General features: G+C 46.7%; 1 protein-coding gene across 1 annotated transcript in view; it reads left to right on the top strand.

Annotated features, from left to right (window-relative positions):
- Nucleotides 1-12,224, top strand: part of CLIC1 (chloride intracellular channel 1) — a 28,204-nt gene that overhangs the window by 14,397 nt on the left and 1,583 nt on the right. Inside the window, exons 2-5 of the mRNA XM_066581619.1 lie at nt 5,063-5,172; nt 6,867-6,992; nt 8,654-8,760; nt 10,897-11,078. Of these exons, the coding sequence (XP_066437716.1) occupies nt 5,063-5,172; nt 6,867-6,992; nt 8,654-8,760; nt 10,897-11,078 (525 nt within the window). The remainder of the gene's footprint in view (nt 1-5,062; nt 5,173-6,866; nt 6,993-8,653; nt 8,761-10,896; nt 11,079-12,224) is intronic.

Here is a 12,224-nt window from a genome sequence, read left to right as displayed (position 1 = left end):
CCCAGCTCACAGACTCCTGCCCTCCTGTAATAACAGAAGAACTAAAAGCATTAATGCAGATTAATATGATGCACTTATAAGTGTACGGGCCTATATTACATATACGCCCCCAACCGTTTTCTCATGAACTCCTTATGATTAATGATAAATGTTGTGCGCCATAATCTGCCACATTAGGGAGGTGTTCTCCCCTACAGTGATCAGTTCATATAGTGGACTCTTCTTCCTCCGCTCTGTTCTGGTCACATACGTGTAAAGCCCGTGATCTACTAGAACCTTATATTATATTGTGACACGGTGCACTTACTTTTGGCACACGTCTTCCTGTCTGCAGTTCATTTCCTGAACCGGTCTATCGCTCATGTATACAACACACAGATTTTACTAGGCTGCCCCTCCCCCACCAGCTGTCAGATGCAGAAGTCTGCAAAAAACTTTGATTCATACAGCGGGCCTTACAAAAGTTGACCTGGTGGCCTCGTGGTAATGCAGTGTGCATGGAAAATTTAGTGCAGAGCTAAGCCTGCTCCTGTGACTCCACTACTCCTAGTTCAAGCTGTGAAGCTTCTGGTCGACATTGGACTGATCACCAGCATAGAGGGCAGAACAGCTGTAAAGGCCCTCAGAAATAGCTGCTGATGAGATCAGCCCAGACCTACTGAAGCTTGCCAATCCAACCTTGATTAATGGATTAATACCGTCAACTCCATCTTCAATGCCTGTTGGACAAGTGACTGGACAAGAAGGATTATTGTATAGTTGCTGATGAACAGTGACCTTTCAATCTGTTACAACTGGTGAGGATGTAACTGAAAGGCAGGAGAAACAGATTACATATTAGACAGTGAGGGGGATCAATAGGTGGAACAGGTTGCCACAGGGGGTGAGCTCTCCAATGGAAGTCTTCAAACAGACTGAACAGACATAAGTGTGGGATGATATGGGGAATTCTGCATTGAGCAGGGGGCTGGACCCGATGACCCTGGAGGTCCCTTCCAACTCTACCATTCTGTGATTCTACCCGGTTTCCCTGAAAATAAGCCCTAGCGTGTATTTTCAGTTTTTTTGAGGATGCAGCATGATATTTTTTCAGAATGCTTGAAATATATGCCCTACTCCAAATATACACCCAAGTTATATTCAATAAAAAGTCAATTTAAATTGTGTCCAGGCGGCTGGATATGTAAAAAAGATTTTGGAGCAAAATTTAATAAGACCCTGTCTTATTTTTGGTACAGTGGAGTATCTGTCCCAGGCAAAAGAGGCTGATGAGCAACTGTATTGAAGGAATATTCACACTTCAAACCATGATTGAACAGAGCTGTGAGTTCCAGCAGAAGCTGTGTGTGAGTTTTACTGATTGTAAGAAACTTTTGACAGCCTCCTCTGAGACGCCTGATGGAAGACCGTCAAATCTATGGCATACCCGGCCAGTTCATTACCATTATTTGAGTGCTGTATTCCAACTCTGGTTGCATCATTCGGACCGATACGGGAGCCACGGATTGCTTCAATACCAGTACAGGTGTCCGACAAAGGTGTATTCCGTCGCCATTTCTTTTTCATCTAGTGCTCGACCACCTCGTGAAACTAGCAATTGGGGCGAATATAGTTGGTATTGAGGGACATAACCCTTACAATGGTTTACTGACTTGGACTTCGTGGAGGATCCCGCTCTCCTCGCCACATCGCTCACCAAATGGCAACAGATACGGTAGATCCGCTCTGGAACAAGGAGCAGCCATAGTTGGTTTTCATATTGGCTGCGAGATGACAGATTATGTGAGTTGGATACACCATATCCACAAACTCCTCAATCACAGTCAACCAACTGTTGGAAGAGGCCGACCAGTCGATTTCCTTCGGTATCCTCATCATTGATTATTGAACTACCTAGCGTCCTATTGGGAAGAAGTGGGCAATTTTCCAACATCTACACCCTGTATGGGCTACTGTCTCACTCCCACTACAAACAGATACATCTTCTGAACACGATTGTGATCTCAACTGTGCTATATGTATCAAAAACGTGAACAACCACATGTACCAACAGACGACTTAGCAGGTGACAGAGTTAATGGAAAACTAAGGTCACTTACTATGATCCGGTTACTCAAGAAGAAACTTTCTGCTACTCTGGTATGCGGCCTCTCCTTTCCTGAACCGTCAGACTCCACCTCCGTCTTGCTGGACATCTTCTACGCCTCCCTGACACTGGCAAGAATTGCTCCATCAAATCTAAAAAATGGAAAGCGTCGGCGAAGGCAAAAATTCCTGGCAGCATACATTTTATAGAGGACTTGCGCAATACTGACTTTTTATGAGATGATCCCAAAACTGCTGTCTGTCAACTAGGACCTTCTTTTGCCCACCTGATGCGCCAAAAGTTGTGGGAGGACATAAGTCTATATAAGCTTACCATACACATTTATGGATTATCTATAGGAAATCATGTACTCTATCTATCTATCTATCTATATATATATATATATATATATATATATATATATATATATATATATATATATATATATATATATATATATATATATATATAGGTCCTGCATGTACTGACATAGGGCGGTGAGTGGGCCTGGGTTGCCAATACAGGTCAGCTGCTCTACCCGTAAATGTCAATGGCGCAGTGGCTGCTGGTAAAACTTATCTTCCTATGTTGTGTGAAGTGGTACCACTTCCTGGAAGCGCCGCTGGTAGTTGTCAGACTGCGGCCCGTGTCTTCTCATCTGTGGTTTTGGCTCACATTCAGTTACAGAAAGCAGATGTTGTCAAGATCATACAGACTTCTTGCTTTTCCTCAAAGGGGTTCTCTGCAGATCATCTCACTGGCCATAAATCTACCATTGTCGGGGCGATCTACTGGTGATTCCCTGCTTCCCATTCTTGTGAAGTGTGTGTTAGTGGACGTATGTGACGGGAGCCGTAGGTGTTTCGTTTCTAATAAAACGACAGTTTATTGGGGCGATTCGCCAACAATGTGGTGTATGAGAGCAGACATACGTCGGAGGTCTGGGTGTCTACAGACCGCTGTATTGAGCATTGGTCTACAATGCTGTTTTGTAGTCAACTTTTTAATGTTCACTCAAGAAGGAGCCATTCCCACGTAACGCAAATAGCGTGGATTTGACTCAAAATTAGTTGCGCATCCGCAGCTGCTTTCGGCCTGCCGCTCCTCTCGACTTGCACTCTGTAACCCCTCCATGCAACACACGGAGCAGTTCTTGCATCCCTCATCCAGAAGCTACTACTCGGCACCACAACTGCGAGTTAGGTGAAGTCGACGCAGCAGCAGTGCCTAGTAGCAGTTATCAGGTGAGCGCTGCTCTGAGGGCTGCTTATTGTGAAGCGAGAAGAGCAGCAGGCTGAAATCAGTTGCAGATGCACATCTGATTTTATTTATTTTGGTTTGAGACAAAATTGCCACAAATGGTGCAGATTTTGACTGTTTTTGATGTGGAAATACTGCAATTTTGTTGCGGAAAACTTGCAGCACTTCCACTATGTATGAACATACCCTAAAAGAGCTGTCAAGGGTTAGAAAAACATGGCTGCCACCATCCAAAAACAGTGCCATCCCTGTCACCAGGTTATATGAGGTACTACAGCTTGGCCCCATTCTTATCAATAAGAACAGAGCTGTAATGCCAGACAGACCACTCACCACCACAGCCCACTTGGGTCTTGAGTAAAGGAAGTCGTGGATCCAAAGCTGATTGTAAATGTACCCTAGCTGGTGGTTGGCCAACGTCTTCCTGGTCCAGTATAGACTGACTGTCTACGATGTTCTCACATTCCTGATCTGATAGATCTTTTGTTTTCATGACCCTAAATGCACACAGGTACTTTTTTTTTTTGGCTTGGGTCCCAGCTTTTTGCAGCAAAGGTGTAATAACCCTCTTCTTGTAGGTGCGGCCCGTACTTAAAAGGAATCCAGCCCCTTAGAAGAACATCTTTCAGCACTGACTTGCCCTTTCCTATGGGAGGAAGCGGGTGACTTGGAGGGACCCCTCCCTATTCTGCGTTTACTCAGTGAGCTCAGCCCTTCGCGGCTCGGGCGTGGTGTATGGACTTTCTTGCTCACAGCTATTTCTGGACACAGATTATAAAACCCTTAATAGGGCATTTTTCTGATTCCGTGCCCTAGAGCTGTGATGGCATTCAGATGGCAGCGCGGCCACATAAAATCCCCCTGAAATATTACATATAAGCCTGCAGAACAGGGCAAATTACCGACAGGCATGTTAACTCCTGCAGTGGTCTTTGGCATAATTAATCGGTACACGAGAGTCCGGCTTCCGTTATGCATCTAACACGCAAGTGTGGAGCTGCGACTAACCGTGTCCGCCATTCAGGCTTAGTCACCTTGTGTGATGTATATAACCACAATATGGCCACATCTTATTCTCCGCATTATTGCCTGTATACAGGGGCAACGGGGTCCAGACACCAACCTGTCCGTTAGGTCGCCGCCTCCTGTCGCACAACGTAATTCAGTCACACCCCGGCTCTGCTACATCTGTCACATACTGAGCTGTCACACCCTGGCTCTGCTACATCTGTCACATACACTGATTGCTCGCTTGTTGGTGCATGCACAGTTCTCTGTTCTGTTCTGACTCTCCGCCTATCGCCAGCTTTCATCTCCGGTATTATCTGCACCTCGTCCTGCCAAGAACCCACAGTTCTACTTTGCTATGCCTCATCTCCTGGATTAACACCTCCCCACCTCTGCTTGCTGTCCTTCCTCCAACCCCATTCTTCTTATTGTGCACACATTGTCTGTGCCAGGCTTAGTAAGATGTGGGTGTGCCCCCTCCAGGACTCAGGAATTCACCAGCCTGGCGCTGCCAAGTAATGGAAACAGGACAGCGCTCCCTCCACGTCACCGCACCCTCCTCTGTAGACTCCTCCTGGCAGCACTTGATGGATTCCTTCTGGTCCTCCGCTCCTCCGTCTGCTCGCTGCTTTCTCCTTGGTATTAGTGTGATGCTGAAATAGTTAATATTTTGCACTCTTATTAACCCCTAATCTCTCTTCCCTCCAGGCAGGCTCTGATGGACAGACCATTGGGAATTGCCCCTTCTCCCAGCGTCTCTTCATGGTCCTCTGGCTGAAAGGATGCACATTCAATGTCACCACGGTGGATATGAAGAGGTGAGGAACAGCCGGCCAACGACGTCATGTATTATAAGGGGAGCCCACCTCCTGCCCAGGCTGTACTCTCACCAGTTCTATGGGGGTTACCAGTGATCCTATCCAGCCAAGTAGAGGGGACACTGCTTCTCATCCTCCAAGAGGTGTGCTCTGGGGAAAAAAAGGGTTAAAACAAGATTTTAATGAAGCTCAATGAGAGTAAAATCGCACGCAGCCTCACCCATGCTGGACAATGACTGCAAACATGCTGCCACCGGCCGTAGGTGGTTATGGTTTGGCTGCACCATGCACCTTCACCCCAGCAGCTCCACCTGTTTGCAGGGTTTGGAAACTTTAACTCTATAGTTTCCAGAGCTTATAACAGAGGTGCCCCCACCCCCCTCCTCCCGCTTACTCCCCTATCTGTGACTCCCCCATTGATGTCTATGGGAAACTCTGGCTGAGTGTGTCTAGACACCCTCTACATGTGTGGCCGTATCTCCTATATGCTGCTGGGCAGGTGGGGTCCTAGTCTTTGAGGTGGGATGGGAGCCCCCACCATATCTTTGCACAGAGGTCTCCTTCACCCTTCATCCAGCCCTACCAGTTATGTTGTAATTGCCACATTTTCTTATTGGTAGTTTAATTACTCGTAAGCTGTCCATAAGCCGACTTCTGTGGAGTGCACATGGATACAAGCAGTGCTGCAGTGTAAAGCATTGCAGCATGCATAGTTTGTGTAAGATGCTAGACTTCCTACATACATTGTCCACAGCAGCACCTCTCCCTCAGATCAGCGGGCACAGACAAGCGCTTATGGCCCTACAACCTTTCCAAATATGGAAGAAACATTAAGTCTCTTCTGATATCTTATTGCATACGGTCTGTTGTTCCCTGGTATCAGCCATGTCTATAGGGGAGAAGCTGTCCTCATATACAGCAACTCTGCACCTTTTATCGTAACGGACCATAACGTCAGTGACCAGATCCATGTGACGAGGCGGCTGTGAGTCACCACGTCCTGAATGATAGTGGCCGGCTGCCATAAGCCTGAGCCGTTCATTCATCAAGGAGACATTGCTGTTTTCCTTTCCACACCCAGCCTGCAGAATGCTTGAAGGAATAGTTAAGGGTGTGTACATTTTTGCATTACTCCCATGCATTTAAAATAAAAGATGAAGCAACTTTTCAAGTCTTTATTGAAGCTACCGTTTAGTGTATACAGCCCCTGTGCAGAGCTATGTGTCTCCTTGTGTTACTGCATGGCACATAACCGCTCCTTGATAATCTGCAGAGTGCAGAAGAGGTGGTAGAGGAAAAGGAGTGAGCACATGACTGCAGATGGTGCCACATGTCTATCTGTAACCATGGAAACACACAGGTCTACACAGGAGCTGAAGGCTAAGAACGATAGGATGTTCTAAAGTTGTATTTTTGTTTGTTTTTTAATGCATTAAAAAAAAATAATTTTTAATTGATTGCAAAACAGTACCCGCCCTGTAAACTGGCCTATACAGAGGAGTGAGGGGACTGGACAGAGTCATACGCCATCAGATCTGTGGGAGATGCATTAAGTTCCACACAAGCATTGGCCTCGGAAGTAGGACTCCTCATCAATCGGTGTCACTCTTACGGACTCCTGTCACTTTCGGCGCTGTTATAGGTTCAGTGACCCGTACAAGATTTATGGAATTCTCATCTTTTGTATTTCTCAGGAAGCCGGAAATCCTGAAGGACATCGCCCCCGGGGCGCAGCCGCCGTTCCTATTATTCCGAGGAGAGGTCAGAACGGACACCAATAAGATAGAGGAATTCCTGGAAGAGACTCTGTGCCCCCCAAAGTATGTGTATAGTGCATAAAGAGTTAAATGTTAAGGACCGTCAACCTCCAGACATGGCAGCCGTGTTGTAGGCAGATCCAAAATGTTACTTTCATAAGCCACTAATATTCCCCGCACATCACTTGCTACCACACATACATCACATCATATTGTACCATATTGGGACACACACAGAAGGTGATCAAATTGGATTTTATTCCTATTTCTCAGTCTGGTATTTGGCCGCCTTTGGCCTCAATGACTGCAGTAACCCTTCTCAGCGTCTTTCCACCAAATTCCGATAGATGTGTGGAGGAGTTTACCACCATTCCTCGAAGAAAGCTTCAGATAGTAATTCGGAAGATGATGGGGGGTGCACGGATATGGCGTTATAGTCCGTCCCAAAATTTCTCAATGGGTTTGAGATCCGGACTTTGGGTTGGCCAATGAAATTTTGTAGACCTTCTGATCCTCAAACCAAGCCTCCACACTGCGTGCCATATGACTTGGTGCTCGGTGATGTTGGTAGAGAAACGGAGCTGTACCAAAGTATTCCCACATGGTAGGTAATGCCACATTGTTAGGAATGTCTTTGTACCCATTGGCATTGAAGGTACACTTCACTATAATGATCAGAAGATGGTGTACTGTGTCATTCATTTTTTTAGTCCAAGAACGACCTTTACCTTTTTTAATAGACTATGTGCGTAATGCCTTGACAGCTCCTACAAGGCTTAATTGTCTACATTCTGTCATCTTATGAGGGCTCCAAGAACATGGCTGCACCGCACACACCAGATGGTCTCCATCTCCCAATAACATGGCCAACAGTGGACTTTAGAAGGTCCACAATCGCTGGAATTTCCCATACTGATTGCTTGGTGACATTCCACCACCACACCCCGTTGTCAACGCTACACCTGGGGGCATCTGATGGCTTCTGTACTGGCTATCCTGTGTGATACACTCCTCTTATACCTCATGTTCGCACAACTGATCTGCAGGTTCTCCTTACCTGGGAGGGGGACCCAATACCTTTATCAACATAGTGTACATCACATTATAATATAATATAATAACTCCATACACTCCATCTTGTATATTGTACTAGATTTCTACAGTTACCTAGGATTTTCTCCTCTACTGTCACTGCTGCATATTTAAAGGCGGTTGTACCAAAATCAACGATCTCCTATCCATAGGATAGGTGAAAAGTCAGAGTTTTTGGGCTCTCACCACTGAGACCCCCACCGATCCTGAGAATAGCCACAGCTAGGGGATGCTGATTGTATACGGACGGCCTTATCAAGTAGCTCATTATATATATAGAGTATGCAGTGAGCCTCGCAGTGGCGGTTGCGACTATGTCCTCTCATACACCATTTCATGCAGCACTATTGAGGGGAATCGGATCTACTAGGCCAGTTTCACACGGCTAAGAAACTTGCACGAGATTTGTAGGTAGCCTTTTAGGAAGGTAACCACTCTGTACATACAGAGTATTGAAAGCACACTTATGTATTTGTCAAACTGGCTGGGTTACATTGCATACATGTACTTACCGCGATCATCTGAACACTGTTGTTGTATTGGCCATACATAATGTCTGCAGAGTAGGCAAAGGATATTGAGGTGCTGAATACAAGGCCGCGCTGCTTCTAATTTTATATATCTCTTGTCAGATACCCAAAGTTGGCTGCCAAGAACCCCGAATCGAATACCGCCGGACTTGATGTCTTCGCCAAATTCTCTGCCTATATCAAGAATTCCAACCCTAGTCAGGACCAAAGTAAGTGTAAGATGCTGGAGTTCTCCAAACTAAGACGTAAGTCCTGAGGGGGGGTGTATACACCATAGAGGTGGTCCGTATCACAGCTATGGAGGGCCAGCTTAGATCAATTGCATTGCAGGGTTTAATATGTAAGAAGAACCAGTGTGCTGACCAACCCTTCAGACAATATTGGGTATTAACCCCAGGAGCATGGGGAGGCAAACAAGCACCAAGTCACTCCAATCACAGGTGGTTGATGGTGTAAACCAGCACCTGAAGGAAGCCCCATTTTAGTCCTTTTTAGGGCATCCATCACCTCTATGCACACTCCTGTCCTGATGTAATACAATGAAAGCTCCACATCATTGCACTGTCAGCCAGATCCAGCGCTCGGCGCTTCCTCTACACAGGGGTTTGCTGACTCTGCTGTTTCTGGGGTTTGTGTACTGCATGAGGTCACATCTGACTCCATGAACATCAAGAAGAGCGTCAAGGCTCCAGTCTGCATTCACACACCGCAGGTTACATGCATTTCTCCATCTAAAGCCTGGAATGGAAGGAGCGGAGTTCGATTCCTCCTCTATACTTAATTTGGTGTCCATTGCTGGTTTTGGCTGGAAAAAAAGTGCCCTGTATAGAAGGTCTCAGTTACTGCACCAAATGGCATGTAAGTACCCTTCTGTGTATGTGCAGCCCTCCCCTCCCTCTGTGGGGCATGTACGTACCCTTCTGTGTATGTGCAGCCCTCTCTTCCCTCTGTGGGGCATGTAAGTACCCTTCTGTGTATGTGCAGCCCTCTCTTCCCTCTGTGGGGCATGTAAGTACCCTTCTGTGTATGTGCAGCCCTCCCCTCCCTCTGTGGCGCCGGGCCTTCTACTGTCATTTTATTGCTCCAGCTTATCTAACATAAAGGACTTGGACTTACAATAGTCTTGAAGCCAAGTCCTGTATGAGTTGTAGGCGCAAAACTTGTAAGAACGACGTCTTCACGGTTACAGAATACAAACAGACCCCTATACTCTGATCCACAAAGGGTTATATTTGTACATTACTACGAGCTGATTGACGCATTTTAGGTGCGCTATCCCTTTAAATACTGACATTTCCATCTATTGATGGTGGATTACGTTGCTTGTAGTGTAAAATGATGCAATGAAAATCATCCTTCCAGTCACTGAACAACGAGAGCTGAAGTGTAAAAGCATGGCCGAGGGAGAGAGCAGCAGTTGGTGCTTCAGATGAGAACTCTGCCAGGATTTAGCCCACCCCAGACTCTCTCGCTACTGCCCCTAGCTGTATGGTGTCCCATGTGTGATATAGGGTGTCCCCCTTCTCTCCACAGCCCCATATGTCTGCACTGATCAGAGAACTCGGGCAACAACTGTACTGGGGCCCCTCATACCATGTGGCATCTATAATACTGTAGTCCTCTTACAGTGTGTGGCAGAGGGGCTTTTGGGTATCCTTGAACATAGATACCTGGGTGTAACTGCTCACCCTGCCATTACCCCGCTATAACTACCCCCTAGAGTTACACCCCTGCCCCTGTAACTACTCCCTGACCTTACTCAATATGGAGAGTAACAATTCAGTTCACTGGTCTAGTCCTGTATCTAAATGCCACGGCCAAAGTAGAAAGGCTACCCCTAGAACTGGTGGAGAGAGGGTACTACAGATGATGCACTGATAACAGGACCCTGATCCACAGGCAAATAAGAAAGCGCCGCAACATGGTAGAGTTGGAGGCCCTTGCAGAGATTTTTCATCAAGACCCTGTAGCTCCATGTTATACTTCTAGGGTCCCATGTGCCTACACCCTCCCTTCTTTGGAGGAGCACTCTCTACCATATCTGTGCCCAGAGCCTTATCCATTTGAGGACGTTTAGAACAGTAGTCTACATCTTCTCGGTCTCCCCACTTCCTCTGCTCTCCCCTTTCAATCTCACTATCTGTGTTGTGGGGGAACATGTGATAGCGTTGGCACGCCAATGCAATGGAGGGGTCCCAGAATGCCTGCATGCCAGGGTCCAGCACACAATCTCCTGATGTTGGCCAACCCTTATGTGTTGGCCCCTGGATGGCCTGATATGGTGGGGGCCCCCACTGCACCTTTCTATCATGTCATGGTGTAACTCTGGCTCCTCTCTTCCTCAGTTCATGAGAAGGGTCTCCTCAAGGCTCTGCGGATTCTGGACAACTACATGAACTGTCCTCTTCCGGCTGAAATTGATGAGAACAGCGCCGAGGACGAGACCGTGTCTAACCGCAAGTTCCTGGATGGAGACGAGCTGACGCTGGCTGACTGTAACCTGCTGCCTAAGCTGCACATAGTCCAGGTGAGGGTCGGCCATGATGTGTAATACACAGTATATCAGCGGTCCATGTAGCTGTCAAAAGGTTCTTCTTTAGGGGGTGCGATACACTGGACAATTATGGGGTCTTTGTTTCTCAAGTGCAGATTAAAACAGCACCGTGCTATTTAGTGATGTACAGTGTTTGGGAGCCGCAGTGTTTTGTGGGACCTGCATGGCAGCATTACGTGGGCTCTTCAGTGGATTATTTGGCCATTACGTAGTGGTATTGTTATGGCACTATAGGACGGTATGACCGTATTATATAGGCTAATAGTAGGGCAGGAGTCTGTGTCAAGTGGTGGAAGGAATACACTGCCTGGGGCTCCACTTCGTATAAAACTGGCCTCCGCTATTGAGAATGCAGGGAAATGCACAGTGTATGGTCGGTGATGAAGGGTAATGTAGCGGTTCTATATAGACGAGTAGTTTGGAGGGTTTATTTCATCAGTATTCTCCTATATCACAAGCTGCTGTTTCTCACCATGTAAGTGAATACATCACCTTATCACACTGTAAGACATTTACTTGAAGGTGAATCTCTGTGTGAAGGAGCCAACATGTGACTGCGATGCTTATAACCGTGCCCAGCGCTGCCTGATGGCACCTCCCTCATACTGTGTGCTCTGATTAGCTGCTTTTGTCATTGGCGATCGTTACTTGTAGTTTATAATCTTTCTGTCCTGGCTCTAATGGAAATCCTGTTAGTATGCATGGACGATCTCCAATATAGAAGCAGAGCTGCAGGATAAAGCATGGGAAAGGGAAAGGGCTGCAGTCTGACCTTCAGATTAGACAAATGGTATCAGAATACTGCTTTCTGTTTGTAGCTTAGCTACATGCTAGTCCAAGCTACAGTCACTGAGCCTAGCTGTGCCCTAGTGCAGTGTTTCTCAACTCCAGTCCTCAGGGACCCCCACACCCCAGAAACACCCAACGGGTCATGTTTTCTGGATTTCCTATAGTAAAAACACCTGTGACAATGTCTGAGGCACAGGCAATTACATAATCTGCAACACTGAGGAAACCTGAAAACATGACCTGTTGAAGGTTCCTGAGGACTGGAGTTGAGAAACACCGCCCTAGTGGACCAAAGCGAAAAGCAAGCAAACCTCCTCTATGAGGTAGTAG

Source organism: Eleutherodactylus coqui, chromosome 10 (genome assembly GCF_035609145.1).
Source record: "Eleutherodactylus coqui strain aEleCoq1 chromosome 10, aEleCoq1.hap1, whole genome shotgun sequence".
NCBI lineage: Eukaryota > Metazoa > Chordata > Amphibia > Anura > Eleutherodactylidae > Eleutherodactylus > Eleutherodactylus coqui.
This window is presented reverse-complemented; position numbering and strand designations above follow the sequence as displayed.